The 25426-nt window shown below is 36.6% G+C and overlaps 1 protein-coding gene across 3 annotated transcripts; it reads right to left on the bottom strand.

Annotated features, from left to right (window-relative positions):
* Window positions 1-1337: 1337 nt before the first annotated feature.
* LOC100243733 (ABC transporter I family member 6, chloroplastic) lies at window positions 1338-25426 on the bottom strand. Of its 3 annotated transcripts, none has more exons than XM_002267167.4 (7): window positions 24972-25426; window positions 19860-19910; window positions 15342-15563; window positions 14449-14571; window positions 13168-13344; window positions 11669-11769; window positions 1338-1510 (listed from the first exon to the last, which is right to left on the bottom strand). In XM_002267167.4, exons 1-6 carry the CDS (start codon window positions 25269-25271, stop codon window positions 11677-11679), a joined length of 966 nt encoding a protein of 321 aa, XP_002267203.1. In that variant the 5' UTR covers window positions 25272-25426; the 3' UTR covers window positions 1338-1510; window positions 11669-11676. The 3 variants fall into 3 exon arrangements, 2 of the variants coding, with proteins under 2 accessions (XP_002267203.1, XP_059597871.1); XR_009467404.1 differs by lacking the exon at window positions 1338-1510 and adding an exon at window positions 12805-12962 and having other exon boundaries at window positions 11671-11769; window positions 24972-25314; XM_059741888.1 differs by lacking the exons at window positions 1338-1510; window positions 11669-11769 and adding an exon at window positions 12804-12962 and having other exon boundaries at window positions 24972-25314.

Below are 25426 nucleotides of genomic sequence, written 5' to 3'. Positions count from 1 at the left end.
TTAATTAGTGGGAACTCGACATCATCAACCAACCCATGAATTTAAAAATTCTTTACCAACTCCTAAGACTCAATTCAAAAAATAATAATTAAGGAAGATAGGTATGAAGTAGAGTAGACTAGGTGGTAAGTGAATGCCATTAGTGCAAGGTAGGGAAATTTTCAAAGCTTAAATTGTAGATTTCTTGGATCCTTCCTCCCAATTTCCAAATTTCATATCTACAAATCCATAATTAATAGAAAAATAATTTTAAAATATGATTTTCATACATAAAATTAATTGCATGATAAGACATTTTTGAATGAATTTAATTCTCATCATGTATGGGGAGAAAAAGTGTGAACCGCATCTCCTATAGTCCATGCTCTTATTTAAAAAACAAAAATGGTGAATAAAATAAAAGTATGGTAGGCCTAAAAGTCAATAAGAGATTAGAATTTAGATTCAGGAAAATTGTTGGGAATTTCATATGGAAGTTGATCAGGTCAAGTCAACAGTAAGTTGAATTAAATGCTGGAAGAAATGTTTAGAGGCTATTGAGATGGTTTCTAAGATTCTTTGATATGAATGTTGAAAAAAATAACATATGTCATAATATTAAAAGCAGAATAAAGGAGTGGGTTTTAGGATAGCTACTAAGAATCATCTTTCAAACTGGCCCATGTGCTTTGCTGATGTTGGATGAAGAACTCTTCGATAATTTATTCTTTGGGATCAATACATTTTAAATTTACTAAATCACATTCAAGGTTTAAAATATCTGAATGTATATATATCCAATATCGTGGATGCTGATACAAAATTCGAAAAAATATATCCATCAACCAATATTTTCTTATATTTTATCGATATTTCATTGATTTTTCAATTTTTTTGCATTTCAACCGATATTTCATCAATATTTTCAAATATTTCACCATTTTTTTTATTTTTAAAATTGTTCGATTATTAAATAAATTAATTTTGATTATTTAATTTTTGTATTTGATTTAATTTATTATCATCGTCTTTTTTATACAATCTATATATTTATTAAATATAAAAAAATATAAATATTAAAAAAAAAACATACATATATTATTATTTATTATCAAATATGACAAATTATATATATCAACTTAAAAAATAATAACTTAAAAATGTCTGTTTCTACATCTTATATAATTTTTTAAAGTTTTTCTTGATATTTTCATAATTTTCATTAATTTTGACATCCCGATATTTTGTGTTAAAATATCAATCGATATATCTCCGATATATCCGTAAAATCAAATAGCGATATATCCGTAATTACCGATATTTTCATCCTCACCCACATTAGGAGAAGCAAGCTTAAATTGAGAAACAGGCTTAAATTAAAGGTAAAAAAACCAAGGCCCAAGCATATAGATGCTCATTCTGAATAACTTAGAATACAAAACAATAATTTAGACAGACATACAGAAAATTATTCTTCTTACGAGTTGAGAAGCAACCTGCTGCCTTTCTCAGAATACCACTTGAAGAATATCTGCAAGAATGGGAGCCAGCAGTTAAGAAAATACGACTTACAATAAATCTATATGGTTAAACAAATTGAAACACAACTTTTTAAGTGGCAATCTTTGCTGTGATGTTGGTGTGAAGGGGCCTTTCTTTTAAATACTAGTAGTGAGATTGAAGGGATTAATGGGAAGCTTCTGGGTATTTGGAGATGTTCATAGTTGATTCACTTTATCAGGGATCAAAAACTGAAAAATCTAGCCGAGTAAATATGAGCACAGTATAGTTTTAGACAAGCCTTGAGGCACATGTTGAGACTTGTGGACGGAGGAGTAGGTTCAGCTTGGGTAAACTCAAATGCTCCATTTACTATTAAACATAACTAGCTTACAGCTTGCACAACAAAATAGTAAATATGGCAACAATTTTTACATTACACTAATTTATGATCTCTTAAATTTACTAACTGATGTTTATAACTTAAGTTTATAGACGAGAGGCACGTAAGATTCGGGAGCAGCAGAACAATACATGGAGAGTACACAAGGATCACTAAAAAACAAAAGAAAGAGAAAAAGATCCTCCTACCATCAGCCTTATAGGTATCCTTACTTGCATCGATCTCCCAATACTAATTTAGTTATAAAACAACATTTTCATCTGCAACTTCCACTGCTTTTAGGCCTTCAAATATCGTTGGTTATGTTCCTACCACAAGGACCAATACATGGACACAGGCATTGTTTTACATACTCTGCTGCATCCTTCTTTGTGAGCCTTTCATGCCACAAAGTCTAAGTATCAAACCAACAAAGACAAATTCAAGAAATCCAAAGGTTGAAAAGAGCAAGGACCAGAGACTTCCAAGCCACTCTATAAGCAGTGACTAGCCATTTCCTCATAAATGTACAATACCAAATATCAAAATTCTGCCTCTTTTCAACTCACCCATTAACCCAAGCAGCGTAAGCACAAAAATATATATAGTAAAATATAATAAAATAAAACCCACCAACCTTTAAGGAGCAGATGACCCCTAGACTATCCTAGATGAGAAAGAAATGCAAGGATCCATATTTGGATTGTTGTAATAGTGTGAGACGTAGGAGCAGCCATCCTTTGATCACTCCTAAACTCATTTATCCTTTCTACCTAGTGTTACCACCAAATCTTGAATATTACCCAACAAGAAAGCAAACAGTTTCAACTTTCTATCTTGAAATCTTTTGAAAAATCTATGAATCCAACGACCAGTGACCACTAACACCTCTGTAGACCATCAGCCACCACAGCTTCACAGTTTGCTGCTATGTTAAACAAATTTAGAGATCTATACTGGAGAAATAGCCCTGCACCTATATTAGGCCAGGATTCCATTCTAACCCAGTCACCCACAGAAATTCTAGTCGGCCGAAGAAACCACATGCTTCTCCTAATAGCTTAGCAAAACCCCAAGCTCATTGCCTCCTTGCTCATCCCTGAATTCCATCCTCAATGCTCCTCAACAAACTTCATTAAAATGACTTTCACAATTTCCCTCTATCCATCACAACCTCCCTTGTTCATAAGAATTAAGCCTCTAAACTCAATCTTCCTTCTCCATAGCTAAACAAACTATCCCACCATATAATCAAATGCATCTTCATCTTTATATCCACTATGCCCATCTACCCTTCTTTGGAGCTTCTCTGACCTTTCATGAACCATGGCAGACATTACAAAAGATGATATAATATAAATGGTAAACTGACACACTGGAAAGTGTGCTCTTGATGAGTGTAAGTCTTCCCCTTTCACAAACAGCACACCCCAAATAGCTACATGGGAAATGTCCCACACTAAAACCAAGCAGAAAAACCAACATCTCCTTCTCACCCACAGGACCCATGGGAATTAGTTCACCTTTTCCCAATTAATTCCAAGGCTCGAGGCCAGTTCAAAACATGGAAGGAGTTCAGTGGGTGTCCCATTAACTAGAACAGAAAACCTCACAATAGAGATATGCACTTTAATCTAATAAACAAATTTATGCCCAAAGCCCATTCTCACCATTAACATGCTTTCAATATCCAGCTTGCAGCCCAACCCAGTCATCATGTTCTACAGCCTACAATCAAATGTTTTATTAGCAATCAAATTAGTGTCCTAAGTTTGTCTACCCAACACAAATGCATTTCAAAATTCTAATGCAATGTTTTGCAGTCACCTTCCAGAGTCCATCGGTGAGAACCTCCACTAAAAGCTCATTCATGCTCAAAATCTTTTACCCTCCATACGCTACCCTTGTTGGATACTAACACTATAAATATTGCATTCAAACTTCTTTTAAATCGCCCTAGTACATAAAATTCCCTCAGAACCCCAATAACATCCTCTTGAACCACCTCCCAATCATTTTGCCAAAATGCCATCAAATACCCATTAGAGCCAAAACTTCAAATCCATCAAGATCTTACACTGCTGCCTAAACCACCACCTCCTCAAAATCATTTTCAAAGGTCATCAATATATGCCTCATTAATAGTTCTGAAATTGATTTTATTCATACTTGACCTACTAACTTGGGCATCTAAATAAAGACATTGAAAGCAACTTGGAACCCCAAAACAATATCATGCATCTTAGTCAAACATATGTAATCCACCCTCAAATTGCTGACTGAATTTCCTCTTCTATGAGCATTGGCCATTTGTGAAAGAACCATTTTTCCCTTTTGGTGATAGATCCTCCCCATCCCCACCCCACTCTTTTGCCACTTGAGTCAAGCCTCAAGGTCCAAAAGAACTTAGTATTTCCTATCAACATTCTGGAGCCATAGAGGTCTAAATTTTTGTCTCCAACTAATCTAGGTGATTATTCTCCCTCAAGGGCACCCCTCTTCAATGCCTTTGATAAAGATTACTCTCTTTCCTTAAAATAAATTTTTGTGTTATCAATTGTTACATTTACCAAAAAACATTTCTATTCCACAATTAAAGGCCACCTTTTGTAGCAGTGGTTTTCCTTGCTAAATAAAACTCATTCATATTGAATTCATAGGACTCTCAATAATTTTTCACCACATTACTGAGAGCTCTTTCCATGAATCACATATTTGCAAAATCCAAAAGGGGTTTACCAGATCTCAACCCTCCAATATCAGGAAAAATAAGTGAATGATCGGAAGCAGGCCAGGGTAGAAGACTATGAGATACATTTGAGAAATGCTCCTCGCACTCTACAGTTATGAAAATCCAGTCCCATGCATGATATCCATGACCCTGCACATGCTCTGTTCTTCATACTGAATGACCAAGGTCCCAAGCATTTTCAGTCAACTAAAGAAAGATATGTGAAATTCAAAAGTTTCAAAAAGGTCCTCAAGAAACAGAAAGAACAAACTTCTTTCAACAATGAAATATGAACTGTAACATTTTTAGCATGTATTGGTGACGAATGATAAAATCCATCATTAAACTTCTCAAACCACTAACAAAGGAGCAAAGGCAAGCAGCTCAATTGGAAACTTTATATTCAAAAAATAGGCAAGGCAGCATGCTGGAAATGAGAAGCATCAGCTCCTAGACTAGGCTAGGGCAGTGATTACTATGTGCACTCACTCACTACTATTAGGTCCAAAGACTCTGCTGCACAGCAAGATAATAACCAAGAATCTCTTTCCTTTATGTATGCTCATTCAAAATACATGTCCACCACAAGTCCTTTTTGGTTAGGTTTTTCCAGAGTCTCCATACCTAGCATGTTTTTACGCATGGAACAAAATGGTAGTTACAAATCCTAATTTCCAGTGACAATGGTAATGGCAAACAGAAATCTGCCATGAAGTAATGTGGAACAATGGCTTGCTTATAGACTGGATCGATGATAAAATATTTGATGGTATAAGGCTGCATTCCACTGTTTCTTTTCTGCTGATACTGTGTTTTGATGGTCTCTCTATGTTGAAATTTTTTTGTAAATGAGGTAATTGACCAAGATTAGCATGTTTTAACAAGCATACCTCAGGCACGACAAACAATATCCATCTTGCATCCAGTGTCTGCAATTATCTTCTAATTTTGTGGCCAACACTAATAAACTTGGAAAAGCAGCAACTCTAAGTAGGATTCTTTAAATCTCAAACAAATGCAGTATAACAAGGCACCTGTGATCCATGGTGCACTTCTATATGGTCCTTATGGTTTAATGCCTATAAAAAAAAATGTTTTGTATAATTTAAATATGGCTAAAATGTGGTTCTCATGCCTTTTGATGATGAGACTATTTTACTTGAAATTTTCCACCATGGTGGAAGTTTGGTATCCACCTATTTAAGAGGGGGGTGGGGCAAATACCTGACCAAATCTCCATGCTTAACCTCGTGAGCAAATTGCGTATTAGATTATTTACTAATCAAGTTTGAATTTGTAGCTATTTTAGTTGTTTAGTATATTTTTTTTACAATTTAATTAGATCTTTGTAAACGGCATTGTCACGTAGCATTTTATGTCCACAGGTATTTATTCATATAGTATTATTGAAAGATGTACTATGGAAATCCGATATAAATTGAATGGTGATTTGTAGGATATTGAGGGAAAGATTGAGGCCTCAATTGTGGGTAATTTGTGTGATTTTAATTTTTTCCATATTTGTATTTTTTCCATTTTTTTGCTCTCTGTGTATATGTTAAATAGGGACCCGATTATGTAAACAAATACAATTTTGAATGAATATTAGAGTAATTCTCAGTTTCTACATGGTATCAGAGTGGTGTTTGCTCTAAAACCCTAATCAATCCATGGTTGCCCAAAGAGGAGACAACCATGAGTCTAGTCAATCGGCAACCCATGAAAGAGTGTTGGAGATACACTCCTCAATGGTCCCCGTCAGTGCATTCGACAACTCCCCACTCCATCTTACCATTGAAAAATTGAACAGTAAGAATTACAGAGAGTGGGCGCAAGCAATCAAGCTTGTTATTGACGGAAAAGGAAAGTTAGGGCTTCTTATCGACGAGACTTGGCGACCACCTCGGATCAATGTAGCGGCATCCCAGAAATGGTGGTCTGAAAACTCCTTCATCACCTCATGCTTGAAACTCCATGAAGCCAGTCATTGGCAAAACTTATATCTTCCTCCCGACAACAAAGGATGTGTGGGATGTGATACGAGAAACATATTCCGATGCCGAGAATACTTCCCAAATCTTTGAACTCAAGACGCAGCTCTGGCAGATGAAGCAAGGAGATCAGGAAGTCACGGAATACTACACCGAGATGCTGGGTTTGTGGCAAGATCTCGATCTCAACTGCGAAGAGGAGTGGGAGTGCACGGGTGACAGTGTGCGCTTCAAGAAGAAGGTGGAGAACAAGAGGGTCTTCAAGTTCCTAGCGGGATTGAACTGCGAGCTTGACGACGTCAGGAGCAGGGTTCTCAGTCGTCGATCGTTGCCCTCCATCTGAGAGGTCTTCTCTAAGGTGCGGTGGCGAGAGGCAAGCAGAAGGAGAGTGATGTTGGATCTCTCATTTGGGCCCGAGGCTTCAGCCCTTTTAAGCCGTGGGCCTCATGTTGGATCTAGTGGGCCTCATGCTGCTAGATCTATTGGGCCTCATTATGGATCAGGTCCAAGACAGTCCAAGAGGACTTATTGTGAGCATTGTAAGAAATTGGGTCACACTAAAGACACTTGCTGGACTTTACATGGCAAGCCCGCTAATTGGAAGCCCAGACAGCCCAATAAAAGCTCATAGTCATCAAGCCTCCACCGAAACCCAGACAAACAAAACACCCACAGAAATTTGTCAATCAGCTTCTAGTGTGGGGTTTAATTCCGACCAACTTGCGAAATTATATGAGTTTTTTTCTAATTTCCAAGCCTCTAGTTAGTCTTCTACCACTTTGTCCTCTGGTTCTTTGGCCCAAAAAGGTACCCTTCTGACAACACTTAGCACCATGTCTCATATTACTCCTTGGATTATTGACTCTGGTGCATCTGATCATATGACTTATGCTCATCATTTATTTTCTGCATACTCTCCCTGTGTCAGTAATTTAAAAGTAAAAATTGCAGATGGTACTTTATCCCCTGTTGCTAGCAAAGAGAGTATTCGTATTTCTAAGTCTATTACTCTCAACCCTGTCCTACATGTACCTAATTTATCTTGCAATTTGCTATCTATTAGTCAGTTAACCAAAATGTCTAATTGCTCAGCTAAATTCCTACCATCTCATTGTGTTTTTCAGGACCTATCATCAGGGAAGACGATTGGCAGTGCTAAGGAACGTGAGGTTCTATATTACTTCGACAAAACTGATGTGCGTGGACAATGTCCTCCTACTGTTTGTAATTCTGCATCCCGTCCTAAGGACAGTGAACTTTTGTTATGGCACAAAAGGATTGGTCATCCTAGTTTTCAGTACTTAAAACATTTATTTCCTTCACTATATTCAAATAAAGCTTCATGGGATTTTCAGTATGAAGTGTGTGAACTTGTCAAACATCATCGGGCGTCTTCTCCTAAAGCTAAGTATAAACCATCCATACCATTTACTCTAATTCATAGTGATCTATGGAGGACCCTCACGTACCCCTAATAGTACCCATAAAAAATGGTTTATTATTTTTATTGATGATCACGCTCGCCTGTGTTGGGTATATTTGTTGATTGATAAAACTGAGGTTCGATCAGTCTTCATGAACTTTCACTCTATGAGACAAACTCAATTTCACACCAAAATTCAAATTCTTCGTACTAATAATGGTACTGAGTATTTCAATCACTCCTTAAGCACTTATCTACAAGAAAATGGTATTATACATCAAAGTTCTTGCGTTGACACTCCTCAGCAAAATGGGGTTGCAAAATAGAAAAATAAACATATTCTTGAAGTTGCTCGTGATTTGCTATTTACCTCTCACATGCCCTCACAATTTTGGGGTGACTCCATTTTGACAGCCACACACCTTATTAACCGAATGCCTAGTTGGGTCCTATCTTTTCTTACACCCCTCCAAAAATTCCAAGAGTTTTTTCCTCATTCTAGACTCGATGCACATCTTCCACTTCGTGTCTTTGGGTCCACTGTGTTTGTCCACACTCACGGACCTAAGTGGAACAAATTTGATCCCAAAGCGCTTAAATGTGTCTTTCTTGGCTACTCTTCCACACAAAAGGGCAACAAATGCTATGACCCAATTTCACAGAAGCTATGTGTTAGCCTAGATGTCACATTTTTTTAGCATACTCCCTACTACTCGCTTCAGGGGGAGTCAGTGAGTGAAACTAGACCACCTTTAACCTTTGACTGCCTCGATGTTGCTGTGTTCGAATCCACTCTGTGCCTTATATCTACCCCTTCGCCTAATACAGAAGGACACTTAAACTCAAAGGGAGATACGGAATTACAGACAAATAGGGAAACACTCATCTACTCAAGGAGGCCAAAATCGAAGTTCAATGAGACACTCATCTCCGAAGCACTAAAAGAGTTAGAACCGGTGATAGTTCCAACTCCTCGAGAGTCTGGCTCCAATCCTGATCAAGTAACAGATGACTTACCCATTGCTCTTAGGAAACAACCTCATTCACGTACTCTCCATCCTATCTCGAAATCTGTGTCTTATAATGCTCTTTCTGCAAAGTGCCATGCTTTTACAACTAACCTTGATAAAATCCAGATTCCTAAAAACATTCAAGAAACCTTAGAGATTCTAGAATGGAAAGAGGCAGTGATGAAAGAAATAAAGGCATTGGAAAAAAATGGGTATTCACAGTGAAATATAAGGCGGATGGCACAGTAGAACGATACAAAGCCCGCCTGGTTGCAAAGGGGTTCACTCAGACCTACAGCATCGACTATACTGAGACATTTGCATCAGTGGCAAAGCTGAACACTATATGAGTTCTTTTATCCTTGGCAGCAAACCTCGATTGGCCACTCCATCAGTTTGATATCAAGAATGTTTTTCTGAATGGTGAGCTGGAAGAAGAAGTGTTTATGATGCTACCACCAAGATTCTATAAGGAAGAAGAAGAAACCAGGGTATGCAAATTGAAGAAATCTCTCTATGGTCTCAAGCAATCACCAAGAGCATGGTTTGATAGATTTGCAAAGGTGATTAAGAACCCAGGATACCAACAGGGACAGTCGGATCATACTATGTTATTCAAACAATCCAACGATGGAAGGATGACCATCCTAATCGTGTATGTCGATAACATCATTCTCATTGGAGATGACACAGGAGAAGTGGAAAGGTTGAAGAAGGTCTTAGCCACAGAATTTGAGGTAAAAGATCTGGGTCAAATGCGGTATTTCCAAGGAATGGAGGTCGCCAGATCAAGGAAGGGAATTAGTATTTCCCAAAGAAAGTATGTACTTGACTTGTTGACTGAGACTGGCATGTTGGGATGCAAGCCAAGCGATACCCCTATCAAGGCAAGAAAAAAGACGAAAAGCAACGGAAAACCCGTAGATAGAGAGAGATATCAGCAACTAGTAGGTAGACTAATCTACCTTTCTCACACTAGACCAAACATTGCTTTCGCCATAAGCGTTGTTAGCCAGTACATGCATTCACCAAAGGAAAGTCATCTAGAAGTAATGTATAAGATCCTCAAATGCCTAAAGGGTTCTCCAAGGAGAGGACTATTCTTTAAGAAGAGTGACAGTAAGAAGGTAAAGATCTATACAGATGCAGATTGGGCAGGATCAGCAGATGACAGAAGGTCTACTACAGGCTACTGTACCTATGTCTGGGGGAATTTAGTAACATGGAGAAGTAAGAAGCAGAGTGTAGTAGCCAGAAACAATGTCGAGACTGAATTCAGAGCAGTTGCACAAGGTATGTGTGAAGGACTATGATTGCAGAAACTGTTGGAAGAACTAAACATTACAATAGAGCTCCCAATTAAACTCTATTGTGACAACAAAGCTGCCATTAGTATTTCTCATAATCCTATTCAACACGACAAGACCAAACATATAGAAGTGGACAGACACTTTATAAAGGAGAAAATTGAGAAAGGGATTATTTGCATGACTTATATCCCTACAAGGGAACAATTGGCAGATATTTTCACCAAGGGATTACAGAAATCAAGCTTTGAAGATTTTATTTGCAAGTTAGACATGATTAATATCTATGATCCAACTTGAGGGGGAGTGTGGAAATCCGGTATAAATTGAATAGTGATTTGTAGGATATTGAGGGAAAGATTGAGGCCCCAATTGTGGGTAATTTGTATGATTTTAAATTTTTCCATATTTGTATTTTTTTCCATTTTTTTGCTCTCTGTGTTTATGTTAAATAGGGACTCGATTATGTAAACAAATACAATTTTGAATGAATATTAGAGTAATTCTCAGTTTCTACATGTACACTTTTCAGGCTATAGCCCTCAAGGCCTTGCTCAAATGGTAAAGGGTTAGGGTGGGTTTGTAGGAGGTTCCACAAGTCCTAATGGGGACAAAAAGAAAAGAAAAGAAAAATTACCTATTAAAAAAATTCATATTTTTACACTTATACATCTGTTAGACAAACAACTTTTCCGAAAGCTTAAACTTTTAAGAAAATTGGTTGTCCAACACGATATTAGAGCCTAGTTTGGTGGAAAGTCATAAATGTTTGAACCTCACCATAAATTTATTTCCCTAATTAATTAAGCTCAAATGCAAGCCCAATGGAGGTTGCCTAAGGTTTATTTGTCTACGAGTCTCTGTGTTTCTCCACATGCAGATATGGGAGCGGCATGTGAAGGAGGATCTTGAAGAGCATGATATACATTGTGGTCCCAAATCCTATAAGCTTAAGTGTTTAAGAAAATTGGTTGTCCAACAATTTCAAATAATACCAGTGTATTTCTCACTTTCAGAAATTCAACATTTAACGTTTTTAAAACTTATAATCTAGTGATCAAACTCTTTGATTTCTCAAACTGCTTAAAGCAAAAGGCTTCATCTTCTCATAGCACAGGAATAACCTCAAGGTTGAGGGCTCTCCTTCAATATTCGAACTGGAGTTATTAGAAGCCCATTTTAACATATTTTATCCCCTCAAACACTCATGCAGTTGTATGCTAATGACCCAAAAACAAATACATCAAGCAACAACAAAACAGAATTTCACTAGCTGGAACAGAGAGAAGTATTTTACTTGGAATGAAATAGAACAAGAAGTTCTTCAACAAAGAAATGGTACTACCTGCCAGTTTACAGTTGGGCCTCAGAAATTGCTTTATACCCCTCCTCCTCAAGAACTTTTGCTATTGAGATATCTCCTGTCTTTACGATTCTCCCATCCTCCTATGAGACCATGGGCAATAATAAATAAGTCAACCCCAAAGAGGACTAAGACACCTCAATAACTTGTTTGAAACTATTTCCACAACAAAAAGATTGCCCTGACAAAGAAACTAATATCTTATTTATGACACAATAGGTTGTCTATTTTAAGGGCATAACATTCTAATGATGATTGTTATACACGTAGAAAAGGTAGATACAAGGTAGCTACATGAAAAAGGAAATGAACAATAGTTGGCAAATAAGAATTATGCACCAAGTAGGAAAATTTAAAAATAATTCAAGCAAGTGTCAAAATCAACCCCATACAGTGTGCCTGTCTATGTTTTTGAAGAAGTTTAACTTCAAAAACACTTGATCTTGGACCTAGTTTTGATTTGAAACTCTTTGAGTCAAACTTCTTCAAATGGAATTTTAAAAGTTTTAAAACGCTTTGGATGGGTCTCACAAAGATGGGCTCAGTAAAAAGTTTTGACAAATTCTGTCTGTATGCAGTGTCACATGCTTCTTCAAAGTCCTCAATCTTCACAGATTAGATAGGTTGGATTGGAGAACACAGATCGGGAGTAGATTAGAGTTCAGTTACTTTTCATGAAATTCCAAATTTACACATTTTTTTACTCAACAAAAACCAAATACATGGAAATCTAGGTGTTGGTGTGAAGCAACCACAGCAATGTGATATCAAAAAATGAACATTCCAAACAATTAACATGGGATAGAAGCAAGGAATGGGCAGCATGCTGCCAAAAAGAGTATTTTGAGAAAGGAATGAAAGAGGTTTAGTGAACATCAGATTTTGGCATTAGTAAAAACATTGAACAAAAACCAGAATCCTCCAGGTGAGGACATCAAATGGAAGCAAAGATCAAGGGTGCACCAACTGGCAGAAATATTTTAAATCAGGAAATGAATGAGCAAGCTCTAGAACACAAGCTTTGGCATTGTGAGGTGAACACGAAGTGACAACTTTGTACCACAAGACCCTTGCCCAGTTGTTATATTGTAGTATTTTGAGGATTTAACCCTACTTACTGATGAAGGTTTTGAATTCCAATGCACTGACAAAACTTCCCATGAAAAAATTTTCATAGGGGAGAAAAATTTAGAGTGCTTTTCAATTTTTCAGACTGCCAACCAAAATGGAACTGTTCCATTTGCTTTCTATGGAATTTAAGGCACAAATCCAACACCTGCAGAAGCAGACAAATGGAGAAATCACCACAAAGATGTACATACTAAAACCACTTCATTTCATGACATCATAGATAAGATTTTCAATGCATGAAGCTAATAGAATCTGAACATTTCTAGTGTCATGTAAAATTGAACAGAGTTGTGGTCTTTCCACACACATAGCCAAATGATGCATACCTTCCTAACATATTACTAACTTACCATAACATGTATATATGTGGGCTTTATAAATTCCAAAAGTCGCAGATAATGAGTGATGATCAAAACAGAGTTCACCGGAGTCAAAAGCCCATTCACTGCTTTTGCCACATCTTTGAGTGCATCAATATCTAAACCAGAATCAATTTCATCTAATATAGCCAAATCTGCCCCCAGGACCTGCAATTTAAAGAAGCAAACTCGCATCAAGTGATAGGATATGTTTAACAGAAACAATAATACTGTATGCAACTAAAACTCTTGAAGTGCTCACAACCAGTCCATATATAAATAAATAAATATGTGTATTTTGGTCTTTACCAGTTCTAATGCACTACAATAGCAGAAAAATGGAGTAAAAATGATCCCACAATGTGTGTGAGAGAGTTATGGAATCCATCAAAAGACTGCAAAACTCTTTAGTCCATAGGCCCGATTCAACTCATTTGAAAGACAAATATTGAGCTGAATAAAAAATAAAGAGATGAGCACTTTGAAAGAGATAAAAACCCCATAGATATGTTTTCCAAATAGGGCCAGGTTAAAATTATAACAGCAAGAGTTCAATGACAACTTTGGCTCATTTTTGTACAACTATGGTAAGAACCTAATAACAGTTTGATTCCTTTTTGTAAGATCCAAGAAAAAGTACAAATTCCATTAATGGAAAGTAGCTTATTGAAAATATTTCCTTCAGGAGAAAAAAAACTTGCACTTATCTCAAAAGCTATCTCCTCCTGAAGCTTGAGAAGGTGTATGTTGTCTTTGCAATAACTGACAAAGTTTCCTTGCAGCTTAAGTTTATATTTATAAAAATTGAATTAAAACAAAACTGCACTCATCTGGAAAGATGCTCAACCTTGAAGCTCAGAAAGGTGTATCCGTCTTTGCAACAACAGAAAAAGTCTCCTTGCAGCTCAAGTTTATCTTGTTTTTTTACTCCAGAAAATTTTTTAAATTTCCTTCGAATGCCAAACATATTCATTTAATGTGGACTGTTCTTTTTCTTCCCAAAAGTAATGGCAACAATTAAAATGCTACTTCTAATCAGACCAACTTGTACAAAAGTAGATCACACAGGTACAAACTTTGATGACATAAATGGAAAATTGGCAATCAGAGTTAAACCAAAATGCATGCCACATCCATATCACAGGGACAACCGTTCCTGCTCTCTGTTCCATACAAAGAAGTTCTAGTGCACAGTGTATCAACAACAAAAAGAATATTGCTTCTAGATCAAGATATCACAATGGACAAAGCTTTTAAAAATTGGATACATACTGCAAGCTGCAAGATTTCATTGCGCTTCCTTTCACCACCACTAAATCCTTCATTAACATTCCTATTTAAAAAGTCTATCTTCATGTTCACAATGTCAAGCTTAGGGGATATGTAGCCATAAAACTGCAAGGACACAATGAAGTCAGTGATTCAGAAATCAAATAGGTCCCTACCTCTTTACCCAAATGTCAGTGATTCAGGTAGTAAGGAGTTGGGATGGGTATAGAAGGACTTTTGGTTCAATTCAAGAAAGAAAACAAGCAAATAATAATAATAAATAAATAAACCCTACCAAGAAAGAAAATTTTGCCACCTCATTTACAGGAAACAAAAAGAGTTAATAGGTATTAACATAAAACTGTAACAGGCAAAGGAAAACCTAATGATAATCAGGATATTTTCAGTAAAACAGCACGGAAATCCCAAATGCATAAATAAGTAGGTTCCATATTTATCAGTCAAATCACCACAGCCCCCTTGATCATTGATCTTAAACCACATCATGACAACAGGAGGCTGTCTCCAAACTATGGTAAACACAAGAAAGAAGACAGGATGCCATCCCCTCCAACAGACAAAATAAGAACAAATGATCATAACCACAGTCTGTAGCTTCTCATATCTCCTAGGTTAGGCAAATGAGTTCAGACTCATCCCCTTTGGTGTAACCTGGCAATGCCATAATGCAATCATGAAAGAATTCCCAGTGTTATGGCATGTCTTGAACATAAACAAAATTGCAATGTACTTTCACTTTACACAACATATGCAGTACTATTTTCATTATAAAGACAAAGTAGTAATCATTTTCCCACTTGGTATAAAAGGAAACTAAAAGGTTGCCTCAAGGCCATGATAGAGAGGAGGCAGAGATGCTCGAAATGGTTATATACCTCAATTGGTCCAAGCTCTGGAAGGCCAAGTTTTCTTCTTTGAGCATTGTATGCCATATTTAGGAAGTCAATATTGCTCACACCTGGGATCTCTACTGGGGACTGGAAGCTCATAAAAAGCCCAGCAAGAGCCCTTTCCTCTGGATCCATGTCAAGCAAGTTCTCCCCTTTAAACACAACAGTGCCCCCTGTAACTTCATAATCCGGATGACCAACAAGAACCTACAATAATAATAAAGCCTTGCTGAGATTTATGGTCAAGAAATAAGAATTGGTATATTCCCAAGCAGCATGAGGCAAATAAAAAGGAATATGTTAAAAAGATTCCAATTAGAAGACACTGGAGCAGATTGGACATAAGAAACAAGAGATGACATGAAATAAATAAAAAAAATAAAAAGGACCAAAATCTTTTAAGAGCAATATGCAAATGGGAATAGCCACATTTCAGAAAAACCAGCTACTTATAGATCATAAAGTGTGATAACTCTAAAAGCTAAAATTAGTTATATTTTAAATTGAATATATTGTGTTCGAACAATTTAGGAAGTTAAACAAAGTTTGTGGATGCTTTGGAGTGAAAGGGAATAACTGGTTGAAGGGAGAAAGTAAAATAATGAAAAGGTGGAGAGGAGTTTTGGACTTTCGGGGAAACAAGTTGTATGGTAATTAGTCTTGTTGTATGGAAATCAGTTGTATGGATCTAGCCATCGACGCAGAGAGATTAGGCTTGTTGGATGGCCTACAGCTAGCTAAAACCAAGGGTCTATCCAACCTTTTAGTATAGGGAGATTTTTCAATAGTCCTGTTCTGGGTAGACAGGAAGAAGAAAGGCTCATGGAGGTTTGATAGGTGGATGCATCAAATTACTTATATTGCTTTAGAGCTAGCATGTTCCTTCAGCTGGATTCCTCAAGTAACTAACCACGTAGTGGATGTGTTTACACAACAGGGAGCCAACCATTTGATCTCTTTTTTAGGGGGCTTTCTACACCCTAAGTTTTGAGTTTTTAGCTGTAACTACTTTCAATTGTCCATTTCCATTGAAATCTAGAGTAGATAATTTTTTTCACTTTTGATCATAGTTATGTAGTCATTGTGTTCAAGGAAAGGATTCACCATACTTCCTCACACTTCTTATTTCATAAAATGTTATGTGTATATATATACAATTTATTTCAAAAATCTAGTGCCAAAATGTTTTATACAAATCTAAATTTAATATTTCTTACATTAAAATTTTTCCTTTCTATAAATTTAGGTTCATTGTTTTTAGGTGTAATTTATGATAGGTTATGAGTTTGTGTTAATTTGCTCAGAAAAATTTCATTCTTCGAACCTATAATCAATACAATTGATTAATTCATGTGATTTGAAGTCATCTCAAGTTTGAAGATCAATTTGCAAAAAAAGTGAGTTAATATCGATGGCAATATTCCTCATGAGGAGGAATTGGTGGCTAAGTTGTTTGTGGGAAGGGGGAGCTCCTTGTCATGTATTTGGACCTACCTTTAGCCCCCTATAAGTCAACAACCGATTAGCATTTGGTGGAGGCAAGAGTTCACAAAAGCTGGCTATGTAGAAAACACAATATCTTTCTAAGGCCAGGAGGCTTACTCTTATCAAGAGCACCTTATCAAGCTTCCCCATTTATCATATGTCTCTATTCCACTTGCCCAAGAAGGTGAGCACAAGGATTAAGAAGATTCAAAGAGATTTTTTGTGGGGTGGGGGTTCATTGCAAATAAAATAAAATAAAATAAAAAATAAACTGCACTTAATGAGATGGGAAATCACTTGCAGGGAGAAATGTAATGGAGGCCGTTGTAATAGAAAGCTCTCAATCCTGAACAAGGCACTGCTAGGAAAGTGGCCATTGAGGTTCACCTCAAAGAATAAGTCCCTTTCAAAGTAGGTTATTGTTGGGAAGTATGGCGAGGAGGGTTAATGTTCCCTAGAAAGTAGGGATGGATTTGATGTTGGGTTGTGAAAGGCCATCAGGAGAGGCTAGAAGATATTAATAGTAGAACATCATTTAGTGTAGACAATGGTAAAAGGGTGAAGTTTTGGAAAGATCAATGGTGTGGTGATTCAACTCTAAGAGAGTCTTTCCCCTCTTTATATTGTGTAGCTATGACAAAGGATGCTTGAATGACAGATGTTCGGGATTAGCTAGACGAGGAAAGGCATTGAAATCCTCACTCTTCAAGGAATCTGAATGATTGAAAGATGGAAAGTCTTGAGGCCTTCCTCTAAAAGCTTCAAGGTAAGGTTGTGAAGAAGGGATGAGGAAGACATGATGGAATGGATGGATGCAAAGAGCAAACGCATTCCATAATGAGAGTGATTTGGAACATGGTGGTTATGATTAAAATACGTTTTTTTGCATGGGAAGTTTCTTGGGGAAAGATTTTGACTTTCGATTAGTTGCAAAGAAGACGATGGTCTTTGGTAAATCGATGCTTTCTCCATAAGGATGATGAAAAGTCAATAGCACATTCTTCTACATTGAGCCCAAGCTAGAGGGTTATCTTGCTATTTTCCTTATTTGGGGTAGCATGGATGATGTCAAGTTTGGTAAGAGAAGCCTTTTTAGGGTGGTATGCTTCTTTTTGTTGGTAAAAATAAGAAAGTATGAAGGATTATCGCACTGTGCATATTTTAGACATTATGGAAAGAGAGGAACTAGAGATCTTTTGAAAGCAAAGAAATGTCTAATCATGTGATAAAATGCACATTTCTTTGTAATATTTTGTTGTGGGTTAGGATATACATAGATGAGGGTTCTCTTATTATGTTAGATTTTAAAGATTGGTTAAGATCTTCTTAAAGGAGTTGTTTTTGCTGCCTTTTCCTTTTCGCTTTGTTTCTTGATGTCCTTTGTATATGACATGTGTACTTTGGTGTGCTTTCTGTTAAGTGTTGTTAATATAATTATTTTGTTTGCCTATCAAAAAAATAAATGATTAATTCAAAAAAATTAATTACCAAATGTGATATTAGAATATGATTCAGATTACTAATGTTCTTAAAATTGTAAGTTATTAGGATATCAACCCACAATGATATATATATCATGCTCTCCAACACCCTCCCTCATTGGCGGCCCCATTCCCGTAGATGAAGCCTCCCTCATGTGCAATTTCATACCTATACATGGAGAACACATATCCGTAGACAAACAACCTCCTTTAAACATACATGTGAAATTAAGGAAATAAGCATACAATGAAGTTCAAATGCATAACCTACTGCTAAACGAGGCTATGATATCACGTTGGATTACCAATTTTCCTAAAAACTTTATCTATTAAAATCTAGGTCCTAGAGTGGTTTGGGTAATGCACTCTTCTATTAGAAATAATCTTTTGGGTTGGCATGGCTCTTTCGTGGGAAAGAAACGAAAAAAAGTCTAGAGGGTTGCATACTCATGCTTGTTTTGGACTCTTTGGAAAGAAAGAAATAGTTTTTAACGATGTTGAGCAATCAAACCAAGCAATATTTGTTAATTCATCTTGGGGTGATTTTATATATCTAATAAATTGTGTAATTGACGTAAAAACAGGATTGGATTCTCAAGAAAAGAATGCATGAGTTGGATTTACAGATAGTGTAATTAATATGCACATGCTAACAATGATACACATTCTTGTCCATTAATAGAGGGACAGAGATCCTCAGTGAAAGCCCTAGAAAGACAAGGCATCGTTTTACTCAGGTAATAGACCTGCAAGTTTACTTTGGGAAAATCCTGCTTAAAATGTATTAGGACCAAAACCATACGTCCCTAGGTAAGAGTCCCTAAATCTGCACTTCCAATTGTCATGGCTTCAATTTGAGATTATTCATTGTGTAAGTCGACACCAGTTGTTGAATAAAGCTAGGTTGTGTGGATGATTAATCGATCAAGGTTAAATAGTCTATTTAAAGAGCCAATAAATTATTTAACTGATAAAAAATTTCATTATAATTATTAGTCAAATTTTAGAAACTTACAATGCTGCTTGTGTTTTCAATTTAGGTTTTTTAGAATAATAGTATTTCTGGTCTTTATTAGTTTATCAACTTCATTTTTCAGCTCAAAGATCCACTTGGAAGAGCAAAGGTTTTTAACATGCTTTTATTTATCACCATACATGATTAACCACCCTTAGATGCTACTCTTCACACCACACCTTAAATCTCAGGGACCTTTCTTGAGGTTTGTGCTAAGGTTTCAGACATAAAGGAAAAAGGATCTTAACATGAGAATCAAGGTTTGATATAAAAAAACCAAGAAAGAAGATACTATAGCTTGACTTTAGATAAGATATTTCATAAAAAGATAACTTTTTAAGAAGGCAACTCTTACGTCACTTGATATTGGGTCTGCATTTCAAGCATCACAATTTGTGACTTTTTAAGACAAGGTATAGAAATCACAGAACAATCAATATCCTCAGATGCAACATATGAGGGCTAATATATTTGGTCTAATAGTACAACCCACACTTTCATGTGACAAAATAAACCACCAACCTTTGAAAATGTGCTCTTCCCAGAACCATTCTTCCCCATGACTGCATGGACCTAGTAGAAATGGAGAATTTAAGCCACATTAGACAAAAACATCAGAAATACATGAAATTTTTACATGATTACTACCTTCCTGATGTCAAAATGAATGAATGAATAAAAACCTAAAAGCACCATAATAGCCAAAACATCATGAAACAATGAACTTTAATGAGATAATCAGATAAATACAAGCAATATCCATTTATTAAGCAGAATTAACTCTAACTTCAATAAAGTAATAGGGTGCCATATGACATTCAATTTTTTGGCCAACAAATGCCATTGCACCGTCATTAGGCATTAAGCATGCATAGCTCCTGCTAGGGACTTCTCAGAGCACTCAACCCTCCAACAATTTATAATTAATAAACCTCTAATAGTAAAGATTCAGGAAGCAACTTAAGCACCAGTTTTTTTTTTTTTTTTTTTTTTTAATCAGAAACAGAATTGTATTAGAAGTGGATAAAAGTACTTGAGAAGGATGAAGAGTCCTCCCCAAAGCTACAAAAACTGATCAAACATGGCTAAACTCTACCACAATACAAGGTAACCTAGCCAACCAGTATAAACTAAAATGAAAAACAAATGCATCTCCACTAGCCCTACAAAACTCCTTTCGTTTCCATTCAACCCCTTTTGTTCTACACACTGAGGACCAATCAAGCTGAACAACATTAGCAACTTGAGCACTAGTAACACTCACAAAATAAATATCTAAAGAATATTTTTAAATTTCTAAATTGACAATTCCTACTACTAAAGGGTATTTGCTCTTTGTGTTCCAAATACACCACCAGAAAAAATTAAAAAAAAAAAAAAAAAAAAAACCCTCATCCCTCATACTTTTTCATCGCTCACCCCCCAAAATGCCCATGCCAACTTGAAAACAAAATCCTGCACTATACAAGGTAGCACCCAAGACACTTCATATAAAGTGAAAATGAATGCCCGTAATTCATTAAAGATACCTCAATGAAAGAGACAATTAGTTGTTTCACCACCCCTCCACACAAAACCAATTCAGAAAAGTCATGCCTCCCATCCTTAGTTGGAGCACCAATTAAATTCTTTTCTTAGTTGCCAACAAGGAAAAGAATGCCAGCTCTAGACTTCTAGTGGAGCCTGAGTGCCTCAAACCTCCTTCCTAGGGAATGTGCCACTTGAGTTGTTAGCCTCTTCGAAATTTGTAAAAAGATTTAACAAAAAAGGCTCCTAAATAGCTCCCTTCCATCTAATTACATCCATATCTCCCATCTTACATTCACTAGGCAAAATCCCCTCTAAGAAATCAGATATCAACTTTAGAATTGAATCTTGAAAACCCCTAACAAGTGGAAGCCAACACTCCATCCCACCCCAAGTCATCTACTTAATGCTTCTTGATCTATACAACTCCATGTAATCCAACTCCAAAGCCTGCTCCCCATGCTATAGATAGTCCACAAAAATACCTTCTACCCATTCCATACCTTAAAGTCACAAATTTAGAAAATTCAGCCCAAACTTTCTGAATATCCTTCCACAAACTGAACCCATAAGAGATAGTTCTCGGTCTCCATGAATATAACATTTTGAAGGTAAAAACATCAGCTACTGCTAGGTTGAAAGCATATTTAGGTTAATTTGAAGGTACATCTAATAGCTTTCTTCTTTCTCCTATAAATAAATAATTACAAAATAATAATAATAATAACTTTCTTACTTGCAAAAGTTGTAAGGTAAATTAAGGCATGAACAAGCACAACAAGCTCAACCTTCCACAGTACAAAAATACATCAGTTTTCATATGCCTTAAGTAAAGAAAGCATGCCCTTTAATAAAATGATCAGACGTAAAACTCTCAGAAATATGTATACGGCTGTCTTCTTTTTGAAAAATACTTAGCTCTACACATATATAGAAGAACCTCCACCTACCCTATTAGATGGCAAGGTTAAATAGACAATTTTTCAAAATATATTTGTACTTAAAAAGATGCTCCGATAACTTTTTTAGTAACCACATGACAAATTTTTTAAAATAAAATAAAATATACCTTACTACAAATGGGAACTTTTTTTTGATAAGTAAATAAATTTCATTAAAAAAAAGAGACGCTAAAATAGCGACTCTAAATATACAATACCTATACACCCGCCTTCAAAAAGGCCAAAAGACAAAGAGAACCGAATACCACAAACCTACTTAGAACCCAACCAATCAATAAAATTAGCTATAGGTAGAGGGCAATCGTCTATGAACAACTTAGCTTTAGCCCAGAAAGTAAAAATAAAAGAGTGTTTCAGTCTCTGAATTGATAACGATTCATCCTTGAAAGCCAATCTATTCCTCTCCTTCCAAACCGTCCAAAAAATGTGAAAAGGAGCAGCTCTCCAAGCCTTCTTGCGATTTTTGCCTAGGAAAAAACCATTCCAACTAGAAGGGTCTCTCTAACTGAAGAAGGCAAAACCCAAGACACCCCAAATAAAGCAAAAAGAAGATCCCATAACGCCCTTGTTCTTGAACAATGAAGAAGAAGATGGTTTATGTTCTCCTCTTTCTCAAGACACATAAAGCATCTATTTGCCAAGGCCCATCCTCTTTTCTGGACCATATCCAAGGTTAAGGCTTTGCCCCATGTAGCCTCCCATGCAAAGAAGCTAATCTTAGGCTGCACATTCACATTCCAAATAAAGCTTGAAGGAAACAAAGATGAACCACCCGCTTCAAGGGCTACATAGAGAGACTTGACCGAGAATTTACCACTCTTGGTTTCAGTCCAAGACACCATATCCTCCACATCCTCAATAACTTTTTTACTCTGAAGCCTCTCCATAAATCTTTCTGCCTCCTCTACCTCCCAATCATTGAACGCTCTTAAAAAACAGGGGTTCCAACCCCCCCAACCCCCTCAGCCAAGGGATCCCATATATCTGCCACCCACGCTTCCTTCTCAACCGTCAAAGCAAAAAGAGAGGGAAAGGACATACACAGAGGAGACTCCCCACACCATCTATCCCTCCAAAAACTCACCCTTCTCCCATTACCAACTATGAAAGCCAACCTATCACTCACCAACTTCCAATACACCCTTATTCCTTTCCACAAACCCATACCATGAGCCTCTCTCACTTCCCGCGAGCACCAACCCCCTCTATCTTCTCCATACTTCCCTCTAATCACTTGATTCCACAAGGCCTCTCTCTCATTTGCGAAACGCCAATTCCATTTAGCAAGAAGAGTCTTGTTGAGAAGGGAAAGGCTTTTGACCCCCAATCCTCCTTTCGACTTACTTAAACACACCAACTCCCATCTTACTAAATGAGGCTTTCGCTCCAGATTGCCCCATATTGGGTAGGACAAGGTTCCTCCACATTGCAATAGAGCCAATTTTTTTTTTTTTTTTTGATAGGAAACGACAAAGGAATATATTGATAAAAAGGAAGTACAAGAGAAGGATGAGGAATCCTCCCACCAAATAAAAACAAAACTACAAGGAAACAAATGCGAGAAAATACAAAGTAGAGCCAATTATTATTAACCAACAATATTCTCTAGGTTGTTAGCAAGTTCACATTTCCTATACATGCAAGATGAGGTATCAACCAACCATATTATCATTCACTGTAAGGTGGCACAAAGTTTATGGTCTTGGTTCTCTCTCATTTTGGTGTTTTATGGGTTTTACCATGCTCAATCAAGGAACTGTTGTTAGGTTGTCATGGGAACTTTGTGGAAAAGAGTAGGAAGAGGTTTTCGAGGACTACCCCTCTATTTGTTTTGGTCTGGAGAGAGCATAACAGAGGATGTTTTTAGGACAAGGAGAGGTTCAAACTGATATTGAAAATCGCTCTACTTGTACTTTGCTTTTGCAGTCTAACATGATGTCAAATTGTAACTTTGATTCCTCACTAGATTTAATCATCACTTTAGGCAGGATTTAAGATATTGTTAGTGCCTATGTCACTTATTGTATACTTCTTGTGTATGTAAGATCAGTCCCCTTTTGTTAGCTGCATTTCAATAGAATCATTATGGCCTATAAAAAAATTGCTAAGAGTAAACCATAACAATTATTACAAATTACTGGATTATTTATTCTAGGCTCTTCCATATGTTCTTCAGGTCTAACCCAAATTAGATATTTCAGATATTATGTTCTTTTTTATTCCATACTTCAAAATATTTATGTCAATTCATAACATTAATCCAAATTCAAAAAATTTCCCACAATGCAACTCAAGTGCTTGGTCCCCATAAACTGAGAGGGAAAGTAAAAGGCTAGGCAAAAGGAAAAGCAAAACAAAGGGAGGAAAACAAAATACCAGTCAAACCCAACAAATATTTCTTCCAATCTATCCCCAACATGTCTCACTTTATTAAATAGAAAAATGAAGAGTTTGGAACACGTACAAGTTCTTTCCTATTTCTCAATATATCTTCTGTTCGTTTAACCATACTATATTAACTACTTGTTTTTCCTTGTCTAGTTGTTTATGAGGACCAAAGCTTAATACCATTATGTTCTTATCAAAGATATAGATATATCATTTAAGGTATGTCCAAAGAGGAAAAAATCAGGAAGCTTTCCCACTGCTATCTTAGTAGTATCATGTGTAAGAGCTGCTATGCCTAATAATAGACCAAAATCACCTGCTCCATTAGTTACAAAATGCGTTTTTGAAGAGCATTTGCCACAATAGGTCGTTGGAATCAAAAGAAAGATGAATAATTCCAACCAATTCCAAAAATTTATGGGGGCTTATTTGGCAGTGAAATTGAGAATTATTTTCTGTATGCATACAAGAAATAATGAAACCCATACACAGAGGATGTTTCCGGAAAAAATGGGGCAATTTCTAGCTAATCAACAACAATAGAAATCGATTAAAAAAATAAAAATGTCTTGTCCAAAGAGGCCAAAAATATGTATCAGGAAAGAACAGCTATCCAATCCCAACGTGGAGGAATTGAAAATTGATAGCAAAAAAATAACACCAGTCAATTTCTTTTCTTGTTTCCTGGCTCTTCTTAGCAACCAAACAGAGGGAAAAAAAAATGTATAATTGGGCGGTGGAGAAGACTGTTACGAACCTCACCTTCGTAGACGACGAGGTTTACTCCCTTGAGTATTTGCTGCTTGGATTCGGAAATCACAGCCGTCAGATCTTTGACTTCAAGCAAAAGCTTCTTATCACGGCTGTCAACGCCAGAAGCTTCAGCGGAATGAACGGTGGCAAGAGTGGCGGTGAGAGACAGAGGGCGACGAGAGGGGGTGCGGATAGAGAGAAGACGAGTTGCAGAGCATGTAAATGCGCGGAAATTGGAGGAGGATTTCGGGATGAAAGTGAGAGGAGAAGATTGTGGAGAACAGGCGCAGCAGAATCGAGCCATTGCCTACTGAAACACCATCTGCGTCTCGGCGTGCCAAGCAGACCTTAATGAGTGAAGAAAAGAAACTTTGGGCTTCAAGTTTTTGGGGCCTGAATCATGGGGCAAGCCCAAATGACATAAGAAAACACTATGAATCATAACTGAGGTTCTTAATC

This window comes from Vitis vinifera, chromosome 13 (genome assembly GCF_030704535.1).
Source record: "Vitis vinifera cultivar Pinot Noir 40024 chromosome 13, ASM3070453v1".
NCBI classification, from domain to species: Eukaryota; Viridiplantae; Streptophyta; class Magnoliopsida; order Vitales; family Vitaceae; genus Vitis; species Vitis vinifera.
Note: the sequence above shows the minus strand (reverse complement) of the source record. Positions and strands in the feature narration are given on the sequence as shown.

Coding starts and splice junctions, on each gene's coding strand:
- LOC100243733 (XM_059741888.1), bottom strand. CDS start 25,271: ATGGCTCGATTCTGCTGCGCCTGTTCTCCACAATCTTCTCCTCTCACT. Junction 15,564..19,859: donor GGAAGAGCACATTTTCAAAG/GTTGGTGGTTTA, acceptor TTATTATTGTAG/GTTCTTGTTGGTCATCCGGA. Junction 12,963..13,167: donor CCACATATATACATGTTATG/GTAAGTTAGTAA, acceptor CTGCTTCTGCAG/GTGTTGGATTTGTGCCTTAA.